This window comes from Anolis carolinensis, chromosome 1 (assembly GCF_035594765.1).
Source record: "Anolis carolinensis isolate JA03-04 chromosome 1, rAnoCar3.1.pri, whole genome shotgun sequence".
In the NCBI taxonomy this organism is placed as follows: domain Eukaryota; kingdom Metazoa; phylum Chordata; class Lepidosauria; order Squamata; family Dactyloidae; genus Anolis; species Anolis carolinensis.
In genome coordinates this window covers 306,481,424-306,504,265 of record NC_085841.1, presented here as the reverse complement: position 1 = coordinate 306,504,265, position 22,842 = coordinate 306,481,424, and the positions used below count along the sequence as shown (strand labels likewise).

Sequence of the window (22,842 nt, the reverse complement as noted above, 5' to 3'; positions counted from 1 at the left end):
TTTTCCTTTCTCTTCAGGAGCCTGTGATGTATGGAAATTTAGGGCTCAGATTCTTTCAGCTCCAGCAGGCGGTAAAGAAGCTAAGGAAAAATGAGGGGAGAAATGTGCACATGAAAGTCTGCGGCTCTGTTTTCCTTTCCAAAGTGCTGCTATGTTCCCATAAGCTTGTGGCTTCCTGCATCCTGCTGCAGTATTAAAAAAGATCCTTTCTATGATATCTTAAGAGGCAACTGTCCAGTACTAACAGGAGGCCTTTTGTTCTCTTCATTTCTAAGTGGACTTTAACCCAGTTACTACAGAGTGAGTCACTGTATAAACAAATAAAACAAAAGCTCTTCTGTTTTGTGCCCCCCTGGACAGGTCAGGGACATGTTAGACTCTGCTCTGCTCTGACCCTCTTTGCTGCCTGCAAGCAGTAACTAACTACGGATGGCATCACTAAACAAGAAACATGCTTAATTGCTGCTCTTTTGTCAAAATGAAAGGCCAGAAATCCCACACAAATCTATTCCTTTTAATCCCGTAATTGTTGATATTCCAATAGAGTTGGGGTTTCATTAGCCAAAATAATGCGGAGTAAAATTACTTCAAGTAAATGCATGGTACTAAGGAACTGTTGAAAAACTCATCTATATTGCCTTTGACAGTGGGGAAACCTGCTAGCAAATGTAGCTATAGGCCTGTCACAAAAATAATCAGGTAAAAGTGAACCCAGAATTAGAAAAATGGCCTATTTGGGGGAGGGAACAGCATGATTAGTACCCAGTCAATAAGGGTTTGAAAGACGGGAGGTGGAAATGAACCTGTCTGGCTTCAAGTATTAGAAAGAGAAGACAAAAAGGATGCTTTAAGAAGCATCTTAAGAATAAGAAAGGGTCCCCCTCTATGATAATTGATGAAAACTGCCAGCTCTTCATAGTCTGATTTGCTATGGTATTCACCTGGAAGTGAGCCTTATTGAACAAAGCAAGGCACAGGATTGGGCTTTTTTTGTCAGGAGTGACTTGAGAAACTGCAAGTCACTTCTGGTGTGAGAGAATTGGCCGTCTGCAAGGACGTTGCCCAGGGGATGGCCGGATGTTTTTGATGTTTTACCATCCTTGTGGGAGGCTTTTCTCATGTCCCCTATGGAGCTGGAGCTGACAGAGGGAGCTCATATGCGCTCTCTCCAGGTTGGATTCGAACCAGAAACCTACAGGTCAGCAACCCACCCTCAAGTCAGCAGTCCTGTCAGCTCAAGGGTTTAAGCCATTGCGCCATCAGTGGCTTCCGGTTGGGCTAGAACAGTGGTTCTCAACCTGTGGGTCCCCAGATTTTGGTCTTCAACTCCCAAAAATCCTAACAGCTGGTAAACTGGCTGGGATTTCTGGAGTTGTGGGCCAAAACACCTGGGGACCCACAGGTTTAGAACCACTGGGTAGTATAATGATGAACCATTCATTACAATGCAAATACAATTAAAGTGTTTACTTACCTAATAAATGAAATCTAGTAGACCACATCCCAAAGTGCATTAAGTAAACTTGAGTGTGTCTCTAGCTGAGTTCCCTTCCAAACGAGGCCTAGGTCATTTTATTAATTAGCTTGGGCTCAGTCCTGTGAACACTTATTCTTCAGGTAGGAATGTAAGCATGTGGGAACACACACTAGGCCATGCTTTCCTTGACAAATCTCTTTTTTTGAGGACTAGAAGGGCTAATGGTTTTATTGCACAACGGTACTATCTATATGACATGTTGTTTGGGATTATTGGTATATTAAGTAAGATGACAAGGATAAAAGATATATCTCAAAACATGCTCATATGTTTACTTCATAAGTGAAACCAAGTGAAACCATGGGTGGCAGTTTTACTACAACTGATCAAATTTGTTTATCAGATATATTCAAATGATAATTTTTAAAGAAATAAATCCAACTTCATCTTGCCATACATGGGGAAGTCTAGTGTTTGGGAGGTCCACAACAAACTGGTAGTCTCATATAACATGCCCACTGTAGGCTGAATGATTGATCACGATTTATGCACATTACATTGTTTGAATATGTTGGGACTAACAACTGGAGCAATTTTGCTTCTACTTAATAGGCAAAATCTATCTGACTTAGTTCGTTAATTTACAAAATACATTTTATAATGGAATTTTGGTTGATATGCTTTGCAAATTAAAAAAATACAGGTTCAGTCTCAAATAGATCTTTAAAATATTCCAAATAACAGGCTAGCAAAGATATCTTTCCAAGGCCCCAGAAAGCTATTGGAAAGTTATATCATAAATATAGTGAGAAAAATGCCCTGTTGTTCCAGTTCAATGCAGAGTAGCCCCTTATATTCTTTGGTTCAATGAACTGGGCCAGCTATTTTCAGGTTCATCTTGCTTATTTTAATCTACAATAATATTTTGCAACTCTTCAGTTAAAACACAGCAAAAGCAAAGTATCAGAGAAGTAAAGAGCTAGATCATATCTCCTTATCATTGCTCCCTAAAACTATGTTTTCCCTTTGTCAGTGTAAACAAAAAATAGCAAGGAGATCAAAACATTGGGGAAAAGGGGTCAGACTCATGAAGTAAACTGTGAATAACTTTCAATTACTGCCGTTAGACTTTAGTTCAAAACATATTTAATAGAAAAGAAGACCAAGAACCAAACTTAGAAATTTGGCATGTACTTTTAGGGACAATATTATGTTGCAATTAATACTGGTGACCCTGTCTGATTGCTTAATTTCCTTGCTATAAAATACTTTCTGCTGGTAGAAAAGTAGCAGAATGAGAAAAAACCTAAGATAAATCAGAAGAGTGAGTTATCAAAGGCAAGAAATTAAGTTATTTAAATCTGATGCACATTCTAAAATACAGCCTCCTCAGAAGCACTACAATAAATACAGTTTTTGAACCGTATACTTTCATAGAGAGGAAGATTAAAGGTAGGCAGAATTTTCTCAGCTGAGAATTTCTTACTCTGCCAATTAGCCACTTGATAATTGGCAACTTTTACAAAGATAATAGAACATAACCTGACCACAGGTTATGTATAAACTATATACTACATATGAATGTATGTATTAGACTTCTTGTCTCCCAATCTGCCTAAAAAGGAAATTCTTATGGGGTTATTGATTGACAAGAGATGACTGAGATCTTAACTCCTTGATATGTCTTTGCTCTAAATCTCCCCCTCTAAGCATCATCCTGGGGGCCAAAACGTGCTTATTACACACTTTACAGTCAGTCCTAGGACTCCCACCAACATGTCTCCATTCTCCCTTGCCAGTAACTTTCACTGGGTAATGCACAAATATCTATAACAACACAGAACAATAATGTATGTGTATATACACTCTTGTGTAACTCACAAGGAATATAACACAAATCTGGTTTCTACAACTTTACCTGAGAGTAAGTTACTTCAAACTATATTACATATAAAGAAATTACTTTCAGAATATCAAAAGTAAAGTTACAATTTCCATGTAATAATCCAACAAAGGGTATAATGTTCAAGGAGTAAATAACAGACATAAAGAGACAACCAAGTCCATATTATTCCTGGAGCTGTGTGAAATCTTGGACCAATGTCAATTGTAGTAAAGAAATTCAGTCTCCAAGATAGCAGCTTCTATATTCAAAGAAATCCTTCGTTTGATATGCAACGCCAAGACTGATACACAACAAGGTCTCCCGGGTTGTTCCTCTTTTTTCTTTGTCACTTTCACTGGGCCAGTAAGTACACTACACAAAGTATGGTATTTTAGTGTTTCAAGGTATTTAGATTCACTGCCAGACAACTCTAATGGTGTAAGAACTCCCATCAGAGAATGCTAAATATCTACCAGACTACAAACCTCAGATCCCACAGTCATGCTGGTTCGAGTGGAATCAAGATGTTATAAGTTGGGAAAGGTAGACACTTTTCATATACAAAAAGCATTAGGGATATAACATAAAGCTCTCAGCTCTCAGGGCCTAAGTCTTTTTCTCTGGTTCTCAGAGGCAGGAGGAAAAATCTCTGAGTGAGACCATTGCCTTGAAAGGTCTACTCTGTGTACATGTATAGGTGTGTTCCTCATTTGGTGCTTTTCTTTTCTTTTTTGAAATGGCATATGCTTAACATATGTAACATCACCAGTGCTGGCACTCTAGGTCTTGGTTATTGGCCTTGATAGTTCAGGAACTCGGATAGTCCAGACATGGCATCCCTAATCTGGTATATACCTTTATACTTAATGCATGGTCTGATTTAACTGAGAGCTTTTATGCTCAAGACTGAATTCAAAGCTTCTAGGCACAAGGTTATGGTCCAATGCACACCTCGGTTCAGTCTACACCAGTGATTCCCAAAGTGGGCGCTACCGCCCCCTGGTGGGCGTTGCAGCAATCCAGGGGAGCGGTGATGGCCACAGGTACATATATCTTTCTGTTTAATTGCTATTAAATTTTTTAAAAAAAAATTAATTTCCAGGGCGCTGAGTAATATTTTTTCTGGAAAGGGGACGGTAGGCGAAGTTTGGGAACCACTGGTCTACACAGATGTATTTTTAAAAAGATGTGAAATGTAACTATCATGGTATGTGTGTAATGTTGGAATGGAGAGCCAATTCCTCTTAGATTCTGAAGAAAAGCCAGCTGCACAGTAGGATGGAATGGGCAGTGGAGTGTGGAAGAGTGACTTGGTTTCTTACTGCCAGTCCTTCATTTTTTTCCAAACAGAAGCCTGCACAGCCATTGGCCCCGTAACCCTGGAGGGACAAATTCCCTAAAAGTAGGTTTGTGAATGGCTTTGGGAGGCTGGCCTGGGAAGACGCTGAAGTCAAGCTGAGGTTCTGAATTGGACTCGGGATGGAATTGCAGTACACCTGCTGTGTTTTCTCTGCTCTGGGACTTGATAAATCTCCTCCTTCTCCTTTTTTTAAACCTGACCCTCATCCCTGTTTTCCACCGCAAAGGACATGCACAAGAAGGCCCTTTCATCTTGGCCTCTCCCCCTGCTGATTAATGTGATGCAGTGTTCCCACGTAGGCAGAGGCAACAGTATGTCGGCCGTGTAATTAGGAGCCAGATAATGAATGCTTAGAGGCTATTCATTCGCTGCTCCCATCTCCCTGCCGACCAAGGCTGTTTTTCAGCAGTGAAGCCAAGTGGAAGAAAGGGTGGCACAAATCCTATTGGCCCTCTGCTTAATTGTGTTGGAAAGTAGGGCCTCATACTGCGGAGTGGGTGGGGAATGGGGGTTGGGAGGGGGGAGATGGACAAATTCGTCTCCTTTAATACTGTAGAGCCAAACTTTCAGTTGTTGAGGTTTTTTTTAAAATGTGTTTGACCTTGTGGCCGTAGAAGCTCTAAACATGCACATCACTGTGTGCATTTTTTGTTTCAGATCATTAGGGAAAGCCATCATAATAAGCACAAGGCTCTGCCTTCTCAGTAACCCAGGGGCAAAGATGCTGCTGCTTAGTAGCCTTTGAAATGTGGGAAACAAGCCAGAGATACAATGGTGTTATTCTTTTTATGGGGCTTTACAGTTACACCTCCATTCATTGTCCAATTAATAGTTGTAAAAGAGGCTCTCCCTTTCTCCAGCCGTCTCCACTCTCACAGGGAAAATAATAATCCATTGCTGTAAATGCAGCCACCCAGGCTTGGACAGATGTCTGACAGAAATAAAATATAAAGCAGGGGTCCTCAAACTTTTTAAACAGAGGGCCAGTTCACAGTCCCTCAGACTGTTGGCGGGCCAAACCATAATTTGGAGGGGGAAAAATAAATGAATTCCTATGCACACTGCACATATCTTATTTGTATGAATGAAAGAACAATACAATATTTAAAATTAAGAACAATTTTAGCCAACATAAACTTAGCAGTATTTCAATGGGATGTGTGGGCCTGCTTTTGGCTGATGTTAGGATTGTTGATATTGTGTTCCTTCAGGTCGTGTCAGACTTAGGACGATCCTAAGTCCAAAGTTTACTGCAGGAACCAGGTAAATGACCTTGGAGGGCCACATCTGGCCCACAGGCCATAGTTTGGGATCCCCTGCTCTAAAGGAAGCATCATATTTGTCTATTGAACCCAGCAGAATCTGTGCCAATCTTGTCAGCTCCCACAGCTAAAAAGTTTCCAAGATGCTTTCTAATGTGTTTATTTAAAATGGATGCTTGAGTGGGTGGGCAGATACCATCTGTGTATGTGACAACTCTAAAGTATCTGGTTTACATCCATGTAATTTTGACTGGAATTTTAAATTCATTGAGTCTCTGATTCAACAGGCTTGAGAAAGTGATTTGGAATCTAAACATCATTGGTGACTACTGGTCCAGTTTCTACAATACAAAGCCCATAGTGTTGTGGATATGAAACATACTCCTAAGCGTTCCTTTGTGACATTTGACAAAGTGTCCAAGAGAAGAACTTGAAAATTTTCAACGTAGCATATCATATGAAAAGGATTTTGAAGGTTCTTCTCTACAGATAAGCTCTTCTAGCCTATTTAAATCACATTGCTATTTATGTTATTAATGTTCTATCATAAATTAGACTGGCTCAGGGGACATAGGGAATCAAACAAAATGCTCAAATAAAATGCTAGCCAAAGGAGTAAATGCTTCTAGTACACATCAAAATCCTCTAACAAGCTACTCAGGATCGTGGACCTGAAGGAACTGAGAGAATTCATCTTTTTGAGTTTTTAAATAAAAAAAACAACAGCTGAGGACGATTCTTGGTATGATGCCTTTGGTATGATGTCTCTGTAAAAATAGCGTTTCATGTTCTTTGGCCTCTCTGTTTGTGTGCTCTCTTGAATGTTATTGGAGACAATGTTCTTGGATAAGACCTCAGAGCTTGGCATCTTCTTCTGGATCAGAGCTGTAACTATTCCCACAGTAGTCTAGTCAAAAAAAAATTTCAGTCTAGGAGTGGGAAACAAGAAATGCTAGAGTTCTTGTTCTGGCTCCCACCTCCTTGGGTAAATCATTCTCTGTTCTTCGCAGTGTCTCTCCCACCAATGGGAAAAATGCTGTGCAGAAGGAAAACCAACTGCTTACAGTTGTGTTGGTAAGGTGCTTTTAAAATGTGGTAACATGGTTATGAAGTGTGATTTCATTTCATCATCTTGAATAAACCCTTGGCTGTTTTACAGTTGTTCCTCATTCTGAGAACATGGAATACTTCCTCAAGTAGCAATATCTTGACTCTTAGAAAAATGTGCCAGTTTAAACTCTTGAGAGAAAACCTAGGGAGCTTGGTCATCTGCTATTTTACAGCAAAGAGAATTTTGTCTTAGATTATTGATAAATATACAATTTTTTATAATTAATTTTTATGTAAACAAATTATTGCAAAACCTACATATAAGCGTACAAACAAAAATAAAGTTAAAATACTTTTTCTAGAATAAAAGAAAACATTGCTACTACATTCAGAGCATCAGAAAACATAAACAACATACCTTCTGCATTAAAGACTTTATATTCTCTGCCTGATTATTATAGTCTCTCAATATTTTATATCCATTAAATGAGAAAGAGCCACTGATACATCCTGTCCCCACATAATAACACTCTTCTAGTCCAAAAAACTAGTGATGGAGGTCTGACCTCCATAAATGGATAAAGATACATATTGAAATTTGATTACAACTTTAACTCTTGCTGAGATTTAATTTAGAGACAATTTATTCCTCCTCCTGCCACTTTTATGCGAGAAACTATTTTGTATGTTGTCATTATTGTTGTTATTTCTACCCTACTTTATCTCTCCAGAAAAGAGACTCAAAGCAGCTAACAATAAAAGTAATATAATTTTAAACCTTAAAAAATACAAACATTAAAATAGAATTAAATATAGAAATATTAAATCCAATAGTTAAAACCTATAAAAACATTAAACAAATCTAGTAAAATGCACAAAATACAGCACCCTTCTGACTTGGTATTAAAATCTCTCTTCTTTAAAAGCCTGCTTGAATAAAAAAAAGTTTTTGCTTGCCACTGGAAGGATAAAAGAGGGCCATTGTGGCATCTTTAGATAGAGAGTTCCAAAATGGAGCATCAGCCCCTGAGAAGGCCTCCTCTCTCATTCCCATTAACTGTGCTTGTGATGGTGGTAGGACCAAGAGAAGGGCATCTCCTGAGGATCTCAGGGCCCGGGTAGGTACCCTGAGATGCAATCAGCCAGATAGCCTGGACCAGAGCCATATAGGGCTTACTAGGTCATAACCAGCACTTTGAATTGTGCCTGGAAATAGACTGGCAGCCACTGGAGCTTTAATATCATACCATGAAAACTACTATGCCAGTAAGAGGCTTAAGATGCACCCTGTAGAGGACTTTTTAAAAAGAGGGCACAGAAGATAATTGTCCCAGGCCTCACATATGAGTAGAAGAGGGTCACATTAACCCTGGCACTGCCCCATTGTTGCCAACTCATTTTTTTCACTAACATGAGCCCCACAAACGCAATAGGTAGATGACTAAAATGAATATTCTGCCCTGAACTTCTAAGTGTCTCAAAAAGGGTCCTGATCTTGTAAACCCCCCCCCCCCCCCACACACACACACACAAAATGAAAAAAAAGCTAAACCAACAAAAGGGGTCAGCATACATTTGTAACACAGGACTCTTTTTTATAGAAAAGTAGGAAGAGTAAAGGCAACAAAGATCTTTGCAACACCTATTAATGTTAAAGAGTTCAAGTCTTCATTTGAATCAATAGATTTAGGTTTGTATACTAACCTGAATAACTGTAGTAAGATTTATATTCTACATATTAGAATGTCCATCTTCTTTTCAGGATTTTTATAGAGGGGGGAAGGTGTCTTGTTTATCCTCCTTAATCAATTTTTATGCATAGTATTTGGGATTGCTAGTGGGTTCACAATTGGGTCATGATTATCTGGAGGAACTAGGTGATGAATTATCATCTCTGTATGGGCAGTGCATATACCTAAATGATGTGACCCTCTTTCAGTGGCAGAACCACATAAATGTGGCCACACAAACAACCAATATTCGATACAAGTGATGCTCCCTTGCCATTCTGAAATTGTTGCTAGGTCATCAGCTGATCAAAAGGCTATTTATGGTTCATTTGCAACAGGCAACAGAATTAATGTTCACAATTGGTTAAATATTCTAGACAATGCACCAATTTAATGTTTGGTTAGTGTTATGGAAGCTGGAAATACAATTTGCTTAATGAAGGGTGCCTTCCTCCAAACCTTTATGCATCTAGTTCATTTTTACTACAGAGTAAATGACTATATGGAGGGGGGGGGGAAGAGATATTTTCTAGATGCACTATGAAAAAAATATACTCTATATTGATATGAGAGCAAGAAGAAGCAGCTTACAGCCTGCACAAAGAACTGCACCTAACCAGGGTCTGGAGATTGCCCAATTCTAGTGCAATATGAATTTAGTTTTCCATACCTTATCAGTAGGCAACAGCATTCAGTGTCAGTTGAAACCACTCAACTGTGCTGAAGGGTAGCCCAACATTTAATACATTATAGTAGTCCAGAGATAGGGTTGCAAAGGCATGATTTCTCTGGCCTGCCCACCTTAGCAGATGAAAGGTCTCAAGTAGTGATGGCCATATAGATGACCAGCACCAAAATAAAGCAAAGAGTGCTACCAAATAAAACAACCTTATTAAAAACAGGGTCACCTTCCCCTTTCTAAACCCTGGATATGCCTGCTGAACAATACAACTGTCTTTCAGAATTCAGTTTACAGGGCCTCAAACAGCTTGTAACTAAAGAATGCATGAGACAAAATGGAAGCCTTCAGCACCTTGCTGCTAGAAGGTTATAAAGCAAAAGAGATGACCCCCTCCCCATATTACTTTATGGAAAATGTCCTGAAGAAATGAGTGCAATGCCTGATTTACATCACTTGCCTAGCTGCTGCATTCAACAATATAACCCTCAAACCTAGGAGGAACAAGAGTCTCACTTCCTCATATCTCTCCCAGCACAGGCCATAGCATCATGGTGAAATGATAGTCTGAGTGCCAAATCACGCCTTGTGAATGTGTGTTTTGAGTGTACATAAAAGGGGTCATCAGCTTGATCATTAGTGATAAGCCTTCTTTCTTGCATTGGTGCTTGGTGGCTTCTGTGTCAGTGAGATGGTGATTCTAGTCTGGGGTTTATCCAATTTTTAAAGAGCTATCAAAGATGCTGAACATGATGGATAGGGTGAGGATGGAGGATAAGTTTCAATGCCTTTTAATGAATTTCCATTCAAATTAACTGCTTTTAACTGCTTTACTAACATGGAAGTCACCAGTTATTACTGGGATATGCATAGATATAAGACATACATATACACATATGCATATAACTTTGAGTCTCAATCAAAAATTCTGGAAATCCCAAGTACATTAGGCCCTCAACTTCCACAGGGCAGGGGGAAGACCCCCAGAAAAGTGGGAAACTGTGAATGTTAAAAATGCTGCACTTTTTTAACAACCTGAGAAAACACTTCTTCTCTAGGTTCTCCAGTATAATTCTGCACCCAGCCTCTGCCAGAGCTTGACCACAGAATCATACTGAATGACTAGAGATTCCTCGAGAGGTGTTCACTCTAGCAACCTCGGGGTCCTCAACATAATTCTGTGGTCAACTTCTGGTGGAATTTGGTCATAGATTTGAACTGGAGGATCTAGAGAGACGGTATTGATAAAATATTCAAATAATCAAATCTATAAAAATTAAACCCACAAATGCGGAGGGCCAACTGTAATTAAATGTTCATTAAACATAGATGTATATTTTCTTGTAGTGTCATGAATTATGCAAATAAAGTTCTCCCCCACATGTATATTCCATAGAAGCTATTCCCTATGCCCACCCAAGTTATGGTGAGAAATGCCAAGGATCAATGTAGAAGAAGCAGTCTGATGAAAGAAACAGTCTTCCAGATTTCTCATTACGCTTTAGTAATCCAGCCATTTTAGAGTTAAGCATTCACACTGACATGAATTGTTAATGTAACTATGATTATCCAACATAATTCTTATTCATGGCCAAGAAAGGTAGGTGAGAGCAAAGAGAAATCAGAGAGGTCAGAAAGCATATGTCACAGCAGCAAGCAGTAAGACCCAAGCGGATATTCCAAAGCAAGCTAAAAAGAAATTGTGCCTCCTTTTAGGAAGATTAGATGAACTAGTTCAATCTCTGAGAAAGCAATCCTGCTCTTCTGAGTGTGCATTTTACGAGTGTGTGTTGCACAGGGAGAGGATGGGTTATTTCTGATGTGGTTGTGTCTTCACAATCCAAAGAGAATATACGGATGCACTTCATAGGAATATGTTTGCCAGAACATTAATAAGGAAAGGGCAGGAATGTAATCTTACATAATTCATTGCTGCTGAGAAAGGAGAGAGGTTGAATGGAAAAAACAGTTCATAAAGATGCCAGTGATCTCTAAGCAGAAACAGCTGTTGAAGTCTTTTTAAAAAGGCGAGAGGTCAAGCCTTTAGCAAGCCCCAGCAACAGAAAAACCTGCAGTTGATCATTTCTACCTTCATCTATGCTATGAGCTGTGACCCCCTGGGATCAATACAGATGCTCATACAATAATTTACAGAACGCATTGAATATGTCTTTTAACGTGGGTTTCAGGAACAGGACTGGGAATCCTACAGTTAGGAAAGGACTATTGGGGTGTTTAAAGGTAATTTGGGGGGGGGGGAGTACATACATGAAAGATCCACCAGATTACTCAGCCTAGCCTAGATGTGTACTTGCCAGTGTTTTATCCTGTTACTGAGTCCCCTCGGGGAGAAGGGCGGGGTATGAATGCATGTAATAAATAAATAAATAAATAAATAAATAAATAAATAAATACTTTTAGATGCCTCGCATGACAGATTTTTCTTGACAGTTGCCCAATGTTACGTTTTACCTGAAAAATTGCATTCACAATGACTTGTTGGGTATAAACATGGACATACGTTACTTATAATAGGAGCCCAATTTCCTCCCAACCTCATAATTTTTCACAACAGCTTTACATACAAACAAAGCTGTCTGGCTGAACCATCCCCCTCTAACAACAACAACAACAACAACAACAGAATGAAAATAAATGGAATAGGTTTTACAAAGCTTTCTGCTGGAACATAAAGGTATGCCTGGTGGTTGTAAAACAGCTATACTGCCTTTGCCACTCTCAGAGAAGTACTATAAGTCTGAATATATTTTTAAAGCCTTTTGACAGCAGATAGGTTAAATGGAGAAAAGGATTTTAGTTCCTTTCATGACAACGAAAAATGTGCATTTTAAGTGTTACATTATTGCTATCTTAAAAGTAAGCACTGCATAACACAAGCATTATGGTCCATGACTCCATTATACTTTTTTATTTTTTAATCTCAAATCGCAAAATTTCAGATAGTTTTAGTGAAGTTACAGCCTCTGAGTTCAGACAGTGTTTTAATTTATCTTTGAGTTCCTTCCCAATAAAGTGTGGAAACAGAATTTTGAAAGAAACAATATCCTTACTTTTGGGGTGGATGGGCAATGGAGATATAACTAGGTTCCTTTTGCAACTAATGTAGTGACTGGAACATGGCTACTTTTTCCTGGGTGATGGATAATGTTGTCTGATTATAGTTTCCAGCTAAAAGTATTTCTTGGAGCACTCAGATCGCATTTTGCAAACATTAGGCCATTTTCTTCCTTTTCTATATTAAAAACTAGCTGTACCCGGCCACACGTTGCAGTGGCGTTGTCTGGTGGTGTTGGTGAGAAATTGTTGAGGTAGTGGTGGTATTGAATGTCTGTTGTATGGCTGTCTTTATGTTTAGTATGCATTTGGTTGTTTGTGTACTGTGAAAGTGGTGAGGGTAGAGGGGGTCTATGTCCCTGTGTAGTATTGTATAGTGTTTATACGTTGTCCATGTGTTGTGAATGCTTGGATTGTGTCCTGCTACATAGTAGAAAGGGTTGGGCTGGATGGCCCTTAGGGGTCTCTCCAAACTCTTGTGCCTGTCCCCTGGGCTGAGTTGGTTGCTAGGAGACCAAGTGGGCAGAACTTAGCCTTGTAACTGGCAGCAATTGGATAAAAACAATTATTGCTCTCCCTCTAATTAGGACTTTATTTTTCTTTTCTTTTTGTTGTATCAACCTAGAGGCGTGGATGATGGGTTTTGTTGTCAAGTTTCGAGGTTGGGGGGCCTGTAGTTTTGTTGTTTTGTCCGCTGCCCTGATGCCATCACTCTTTTATATATATAGATAATAATTAAAAAGCATTGAAAAGTAATGGTTAAAAACCCAGAAATATAATTGTCACAAAGTTACAGCTAAGAGGAATGGATGAAACAAATTACACTTTACTTTTAAAATGTAATTTTTAAGGCTCTGCTTTACAAATATTGAATGGGAAAAGGGAGAGATTTAAAACTGGAAATCCTATTGGACTACTTATTTTATCCAAATGAGCCTATTCTCTTTGGCGAGGGTATGCTTATCAAATTTGCAGCAAACACCAAATTAGGAGGAATGGCTAATACTCCAGAAGACAGGACCAGAAATCAAAAGACCTCAACAGTTTGGCAAAACTAGGAAAATGAATGTCAACAAGGACAAATGTAAGATACTACACTTAAGCAGAAAAAATGAAATGCAAAAAACCTGAATTGGTGACGCCTGGCTCTACAACAGTCCTCGTGAAAATGATTTTGAAGTCTTAGTGGACAACAAGTTGAACATGAGCCAACAGTGTGATGAAGCAGCTAAAATAGCCAATAAGATTCTGGGCTGCATCAAAAGGAGTATAGTGTCTAGATCAAGTGAAGCCATGGTGCCTCCCTATTCTGCTTTGGTCAGACCTTACCTGGAATACTGTGCCCAATTCTGAGCACAATCTCCAGAGGGATATTGACAGGATGAAATGTATCCAGAGGAGGGTGACTAAAATGATCAAAGGTCTGGAAAACATGCCCTCTGAGGAGCGGCTTAAAGAGCTGGGTATGTTTAGCCTGCAGAAGAGGAACTTGAAAGTAGACATGATCGCTATGCATAAATATTTGAAAGGATGTCATAAGGAAGAGGGAGAAAGCTTGTTTTCTGCTGCCATGGATACTAGGACTCCGAACAATGGGTTCAAATTACAGGAGGTTCCACTTGAACATTAGGAAGAACTACCTGACTGCAAGACCTGTTCAGCAGTGGAACTCTCTGCCTCAGAGTATGGTAGAAGCTTCTTACTTGGAAGCTTTTAAACACAGGCTGGATGGCCATCTGTCGAGGGTGCTTTGATTGGTTGGACTAGTTGGCCCATGTGGTCTCTTCCAACTCTATTATTCTGTGATTTCATAGTGAATCTATGATCGACTATTGGCTAACAGCCTTTTCAGTTGAGATCAAGGTTTGCATGACTGGGGCTTGGATCTTGTTCAAGAAACATAACAACAGACAAGACCCAGCCCTTTTATGCCTTGACAAGGTAGCATGACATTGTCAACAGTGTATAGTTTCCTGGTGACATTTCATTTCCGCCATGGACATACGATTTGCCTTGTAGCCATAGCATTACTTCAAAGTACAAGAACAAACAGGAACCTCTGTGCATCATGTCTGTCTTATCACAGGCCTTCAACAGGGCACAAGAAGTGGACTAAGAGTTTTAACTATCCACTTTCTACTATTGACCCTTTTTCGCTAACACAAGTAGTGAAATCTCTGGATGGAAAGGTTTAAGCTTTAAAAAAATAAAATAAAACTCAGTCAGAGCTTCTACAAAAATAAATGGAAGTCTCTCTGACATTTTATCTCTCAGTTGACAGATTAAAAATAATTCTTCAGATCAAAGGCACAATACATTCTTTCTTAATTCTTGTCAAACTTGGTACTGGTCTAGCCTGCCAAGGAAGGAAGGTTGCAATGTCTTGTTAGGTCAGTCATTAAATGCAAAGAGCCCAGAAGTCACCAGAGACCATAAACCAGGAAGAGATTCTGTCATCCATCAGACAGCATGACTTCTGACCCCTCTCCCACCCCCTTCTCACTCTTGTTACTGTAAAAGAAGAATCAATCTGGTTTATGTATAAGATCTGGCTGAAACAACTAGTAAAATGAACAGCCTTGTGTTAGCACTGATCTTGTCTTTGTCACACTGCATTCATTGTCCATAAAAACATAATATCTGATTAATATCTGTTCTGATTTAGTTAACTGTGTACCTATGAGCTGAACCTCTACTCTAATAATCTGAAGTGAGGTGTGATGCAGTTACAGAAGAGGGAAAAAAGCAAATTGATATACAGCCCAAAAAACTCACAGCAGCCCACTGATATTCAGTTGCTTTGAGTTTCTTCAAATGCCTTGCAGAGTGAGCAAAAACTGTTCCATAATCCAAACAAACTCTTATCTAAAGAACCAGGGAAATGACCCTTTTTTCTAATATACACATATATGAAGAAGAAATGAGCCTTTGGCTGATATTCTTACTTGGAAGCATTCAGATAGAGGGTTTACAAAGAATCACCATGGTATCAGTAACAACTTAAATGCATAAAATGATAGCGGCGGAATTACCAATACTGTACTTCCTTAGATCTACCTCTAATTATATTGGGCACATCAGATTTTTACAGCCACTACAGACATTGAGAATCATGCACATCCTTTCTGTCATCCTTCAAGAAATCTGCACCCCACCTTCCCAAATTCACATCCCCCCCCCCCAAAAAAGGGCAATGAAATCTAAAACTAGCCTGTGTGGGTAGGATTGGTTTTTTCTTTCTTTCAACACACAGAGGAAACAAAAGATGCAAAGTCAGAGACTGGATAACTTCCAAGGACCTCAGGAAAAGACATGTCAAAAATGCCTGGCTTTTCCATTTGTTTGTTTGTTTGCTTACTTCCTTTTGGTGGAAAATGAGTAAACATAGCTGGAAGGCTGCAGGGCTGACAGAAACAAGATAATATGGGGGCCCCACACAACACAAGGTTTTTGAGGGCTGCTTTTCATTAGTCCCGCTTCAGAGCCACTCATCTCCTGCAAATCTCATCACGCCCTGGCAAAGCATCCATGGCATGTTAATCTTTTCATTTAAGAGCAAAGCTGCTATAATCTTCCTTCCTTTTTCCTTCTTAAAGGGCAGACAGTAATAATAATAGTAATCGGGCCAAAATTATTGCAGATCATTTTCCCCCTCAAAACTGATACTTGAGGCTTTCCCAGGAATGACCTTTGCATGCATCCGTGTGTGTGTGTGTGTGTGTGTGTGTGTGTGTGTACACATGCACATTCTGGCTGATAACTACCAGCTGCAACAGGCAGCTTGTGCTATGTAGGATATAGAAGGAAGTGTCTGGCTGCTTTTTAGCTGGGGTGGGGAGTGGGGAAACAGCATGACAGTCTGAAGGCATGGCTTCAAACTCAATTCTTGGGTTCAGAGGTTTCAACCGAGGCTTCCTGAGAGGCAGGAAAGAACTGGTTTTATCCAGTGCATCTTGGAGACAAACACTGTATTCCTTTCTGACAGATATCATAAGTCACACAAGCCAGCACTGCTTCTGGATGTTTTGTGTGCGAAAAAAAAGGAAGAAAGGACATATAAGGAGCTGAATTGTATGAGTTATGTATCTCGGAAAGGCACACATCATATTATTTGTCTGTAATTATCAAAGGTCAAATCGAATACAATGCTATACCCACCCCTTCCAAGTGTTTGGAAATATTTCTTGATTGCAGTGATTTATATATCTTTTATTTTGAACAATTTAATTGTCATAGCTCATTCCTCGATTCTACTCATGATTCAGTTGCAAAATCCTGCCACACATCAGTTGAGTTTTCTCACCCATTATTTAGAATCACAGTTGGAAGGAAACTAAATGATCATTTAGTATCACCATCACCATCATCTCCCTGGTATCTTAATAATGGATCTCAACGTGGTTTACAAAATTTAAAACAAATAGAATTAAAGAGACATATGCAGAAACATAAAGGCTGCAATTAAAATTCAACTATCTATAGCAGCTGTTGTCAAAGTGTGCTCCGCAGAGTCCTTGGGGCTTCATGAAGCATATTGAGGGGCTCCATGCTTCCCTCCTCTTCCCATCCAAGTTTTCCCTCCTCTTTCCTGCTCCTACCCTTCTCTCCACTTCCTCGCCCACAAAAGCCTTTCCCCGCTTCCCTTGACCCCAAAAGCCTTTTTCCTCATCTTCCTCGCCACCCAGGTTCTTTCCCCCTCGTCTTCCCTGCTTCCAAATCCCTATTTCCATCCCACCGTTCAGGGGTTGCTTTGCTTGTACTTAGCTTGCATGGCAAAAGGGGTTGAACTGGATGGCCCTGGCCATCCAGTCCAACATAATCTGAAATACTGTTTATGTTGGTCAAAAAGTTTGCACATGCCTTATATATGGATTGTATATAATATAATATATAATAAAATATATAAACATTTATTGGGGCTCCACAATAAACTTTTGCTTTAAAAAGAGCTCCAGGACTGAAAGGTTTGAGAACCCCTGATCTATAGAATTATAGCCATTTAAAACAGATTTAGATCCCAACCAAGGCCCTGAAATATTTTGGAAAGACTCTAATTTGTGCACACACTAGAAAAGGATCAATATACTTTTTGTAAAATGGAACCAAACATTCTACTGGCAAATAAACAAATTAAAACAACAACACCACCAACACCACCACTAATTACCATGTATTCCAAATTCTTTCTTAGACAAAGTAATTTGAGCATGGGGGAGTTCCAGCAGCAAGGTTTTGGCCCTTTGGGTACCTGCTCTTTCTCCCTGCAAATGTAGTCATAAGTTTAGCCTATGAACCTGGACAAAATACCTATCAGGAATTACATTAAGGTAAAAGGGACCTGCAGAGCAGAGTTTTTAGATAAGGGAATAATTAATCACCCTCCTCTTTCAGGTTACTTCCTTTGCAAATGTCCCTTCAGGGAAAACTTGTGTTTACCAAGTAACGTAGTTTAGCCTTCAGCAGCTCAGATGCTATCAACAAGCCATTGAGAATGCACTTCTCTCACACCATTGTGCTTCTAGGCCAAGAGAAGAAATGGTGAGAAGAAATTACTCAGCTGCTGTCCTCATTTTTATCTAGTCAATAATAAAACAGAAGAATATAGCCTTGGTCACCTTTAATTGTTGCATTTATGTGGACTAAAAATGTCAAGAAACAATGAAGCCAATTCACAAAATGGAGAAATGCATATTCCAGATACCCAAGGCTAAAATTCTTCCTTTAAACTTTGACATTATTGGCTTCAAGGGAGTCAAATGGAACAATGTCAATCTTTTATGTTGAGCAAGCTGTTCGTCTCATTATGGAGAAAATGGAATTTTCCTTACCATGAATATCTAATCTTAGAATCCCTGAATACATTTCTTACCTCCAGGTGATACCTCCCCTCTACCATAAACAGGAAGAGTCCAATTATCAATTTATTTTTATCTCCCTGTTGCTCTTTCTCATGGGAGAAGTGTCACCCTGCCTGTCCAAGATTCATTGGAAAAGTAAGCTTTTTGACTCACCACCGCATGCTAGGTACTTCTTGCTAACTAACATTGAACAATTGGAACAACACCAAAACACTGCAGAACTGTGAAAACAGGAAAAATTCAGTAAACCCATGCAATGCACTATTTCCTCCCTTGATATTGTAAGACAAAAAACTTTGATTTTCATGCTTATCTTGAAGCTGAGGCAGATGCAAAGTCCTTTGGACATCTCAAAAATTGTAAATTAATCTCCGTTTTTGCCGAAGGAATCTCATGAGCATGTTAGGATTTGATAGAAGAGTCCAACTGAAATAAGTATGTTAAGAAACTAATCCTTTGAAGGGCATTCCTGTTTGTAGAAAATAAGGAATCTTGATTTCTATGTGTGTTCATGCAGGTATGATCTATTCCCTGAAACACTGTGCCCCTTCCTCTAAGTAAAATAATTGTGGTTATTTCTATATGATCACATATGCTTGGGCAGTGCCACTAGAATGAGTGGTCATTTGGAATTGGTGCATTTTTTTAAAGCCTTTTCTATTTAGATTTCTCAAGGAAATGGATAGACTCACCTGGATCCAGGTGGGGTGTCCAGATAAAACCTTTCCAAGCTTCTAAGATATGCTAACTCTTTTCCTGACTTAGAGAGTATGGCTTGAAAGGAAGTTGATTTATTGGATCTGTAGAATACGGACTTGAAGAAAGGATACATCTGACCTAAGTAGCATTTTGTGTATGCAGAAAATGTTTTGTTAGGGGTCAGGTGATATTGTCATAAATTCTGATATCTATATATGTTTGAAAGCTAGCAGGAAAAAAAATTTAAGGATGGACACTTTTGTATTTAGAGGGAGGTTCCATAAGAGTTGTGATTACCAATACAGATACTATGTAGAAAATTGTGTATTCTTGGAGGACTTGCAAAGCCACTCCTCTTAGTTTCCCAGTTTATGACCTACATTATCTTTCTAGCTCATTTTCTGTAGGGTGATAGTGTACACAGCACTTATTCAGAAGATCCTAAATGTGTCACCCCAACTGGTAGACAAAAGGGTTCTCGACGCAGATGTAAGAAGCATTGTGCCCCTTGTTGAATCTAGAAACTGATATCTAGGTGGAACTGGCAGACTAGATATTATTTATTCCTGGAATGTTGCAGACACAGTTCTACCAAAGTTTAATCTTCTTAATGTTCATGGCTTTGGTATATGCTGATTTGAAAAGCCTTTTCTTCTGCTGTTTGGTGTGTGAAGTGTATTTGTCAATTGCCTCCAAGGGCTTACCAAACAGTTTTGCCTCTGTGGAAAGTATGTTGGGTAATCTCGCTTGGGATCCTGGTTTGACATCCCAGATTCTGGCCACCATGTTGGCTGCTAGCTCAGAAGTGAGCAACCTATGGCCCTCTTATGCAGCAACCCTTATAGACCTACAAGCATAATGAGGGAAGAATGGTTCTGTGAGTTGCAGTTCAGTGACATCTGGAAGACCAGACGTTGCTCCCCTTTCTCCAGCTAAAAATGACACCATATCTACAGAAGAACCCAACACAGGAGTCTTTGCAAGGCTGTATTTGATCAGCTGTGGAAGTACTACAGTTCCTATAAATCAATTCGGACAAATATTGAATTGCCAGTGCATGATGATGAAGGCAGCCTCTGGGATCTCTTGGATCTTCCAGAGGTGCTGGAGAATGATACCAAGAACCAGACTATAGCTGGATGACAATCCTTGGCAGTTTCTGCCCTGCCCACCCCATTTCATGGCTGTGTCCGCAGGAAATGGTGAGTGTGTGCATGAGGGATATGTTCTCCATCTTGGAGTTTTTAAAGATATCACTCTGTGTGTAGGGGGGGGGGCAGATTATATTGTATCATCTGCCAGTTAAACAGAATCCAACTTTCAATACCCTACAGGAGAAAATTATAACCAAAATAATATATCTTGCATACAGTCCTTCATAGGTATTATGTCTCCTGCTTTTTGTCCTGGACATGTTGAGAGGGATTGAGAAGGTGTGTGTAAAAATAAAATTGGGGGAGGGGGCAGGGGAAGATGATTGAGAAAAAGAAGGGGAGAAGTGCTCAAAAAAATGTGACTAGATTCTGGACCCATAGAATTGCGAACAGATTCAACTATTCTGCATTATAGACAAGGCCAATATGGAATGATTTGGTGTCCCTTTCTTCTGGAAAGGCAAACTGAAGCTTGGTTTTTGCTTAGCTGCAGAAGTAATCAAGACTCCAAGATTGCTTCTAGGAGAGTGTGTGTGTAGCCTTACCATCCTGAAAAGTACAGCCCATGTGCAAAAGAGAAGAAGTGTTGTCTTTCTCAGCACAGCTCAATGTTCTGTGCTGTGGGGTTTGATTACTGGACAAGGATTCTGGGTGACCTTGGGCAAGTAAGATTCTCTCAGCCTCAGAGAAAGAGAATGACTAACCTCTCTGAATATACCTTGCCAAGAAAACATTGAAGATAACTGTTTTAAATCTGAATTAGAGCATAAACCTTGAAAATGTTGCTATTCCATTATTAAACTGACACAAATAATAGATATTTCCCCTGAATATATGTTATAAATTGCTGTTGATAAAAACTCAAAACTACATGTGGAAAAAATACTGCAGACAAGGTCATAGTACTTCTAGTCTTATCCCCTAGTCCAAAAGCACACGCATGCAGCCATTCCACACTGATTTCCAATCACCACCAAATATTCTATGGTTGTGCAAATCTTTACTAGGAGAACATCCATGACATTCACAACTGTAGACATGTAGAAAGAGCAATGTGGAATTTTCTCACGAATAGGTTAACTATTCATATGAACTCTCTTGGTCTTTTTAGAAAATATACCCAGAAACACATGCTCATAATGTTAGAGATGGCTGGTGATAATTTCCTTTTATTCAGTTGGCAGGAATATAGCTTTCAGGTTGGCTTGCATTCTAAAAGGAAAATGTTTGTCAAGTTGGCAGGACATTCACTGTGCAGGAAGGTGCTTGTAGCTGGTCTCATTAACTAAGGTTACACAGGTGTTGCTGTTTCAAACTGCAGAGAAAAATAAATTATTACTTGTTTGATGGGGATAAAACACATACACATATATTTAACTTAATGCTTGGATCCTTCTACTGCAGAGATTTTTAACCACAAACTTGCTTCAGCAGTGCTGATTTCCTTCACCCAGCCAAACATCGCAGTGAAATTCTTTAGTGACTTGTGGTTTCCCAATTCTTCCATATGCAAAGCTGAGGTCTGCTCAGTTCTTAGAACTAGTAACTATTTGTGTACGTTCTGGTAAACTTTACGGCTCAACGTGCCAAGGTAAATCTCACAGGCTAATGGGTCTATGCTTTGGGATATATTATATACTGTCTTGTAAAGTTTCACAGTTTTGATATTTCTTAAAACAGAAACACCTCTCCTCTTTACCACAGAATGAGAGATCATCCCATTATATAATGGAAAAACTGAAAACTGATAGCACTTTTAAAAACTATCATTATGACCAGAAAATACTTAAGAGTAATGAAAGCCTAAAGCAAGGCAGGTTCTGTTGCTAGTAGAAATGGACCTGAAGCAAAGCATATCTCCAAAATACTCAAACTTGGAGAGATTCAGTTTTAGGTGGAATAGTTACTTAATGGACATCCTTGCAAGAGTTCTCACTTATATAACAGTGGAAGAAACAGACCAAGTAACCAAAAGGGCAATGGGACAAGAGGGAACACATGTTGACAGCACTTCTAGGATTACAGATTGTTCTTTGCATTCTCCAGTTCTGTAGTGGACAAAAATGCAAAACCCTTAAAAAAATCCAAAGTCCACTATCAACTTATTTTTAAAGAGTGTGCATGCCTTTCATTTTAGGTATCTTAAAATACAAAACCAATAAAGCAGCACCTACAAAAATTCCTCCTGAAGTGGTCTCTCCTTTCTCCTCACAGTACTTATTTTTCACTGCCTATGAACAAGAGATGCAATAAAATTTGCCATAGCCTTGTTTGCCTAGCACTTCAAAGCCCAGACGGCTTCTACATTTCAGTCTCCTGCTTGCTTAAAAGAATAGAGCAAAGCTGGATTTGGGGGAGGAGGCAAAATATATTGTGGTTCAGAATGCAAGTGAATATACAGTAGAGGTTACTTCTTATATCAATCTTGAGACAGTTTCTCTCTTCCCTTCAGAGAGATAAACAGGAAAGAAAACATATCAGGGTTACATACCACTAAGCAAAAAGTCATGTTGGGAATGAACTTTTTTGTCTAGTGCAAACTTTATTTCAAATACAGAACAAAGCAAATATGATGGGACAAATTAGATAAGAACATGGGAATTGTCTTGATCC

General features: G+C 39.3%; 1 protein-coding gene across 5 annotated transcripts in view; it reads right to left on the bottom strand.

The window, feature by feature from the left end:
• Window positions 1-22,842, bottom strand: part of rad51b (RAD51 paralog B) — a 397,175-nt gene that overhangs the window by 77,833 nt on the left and 296,500 nt on the right. Inside the window, exon 11 of one of the 5 annotated variants that reach the window (XM_062968054.1) lies at window positions 1,277-21,544. The exons of the other annotated variants lie outside the window; for them this stretch is intronic. Within the exon in view, the coding sequence (XP_062824124.1) occupies window positions 21,540-21,544 (5 nt within the window). The 3' untranslated portion in view covers window positions 1,277-21,539. Of the gene's footprint in view, window positions 1-1,276; window positions 21,545-22,842 lie in introns of those variants that run through there. 5 annotated transcript variants of the gene reach the window in all.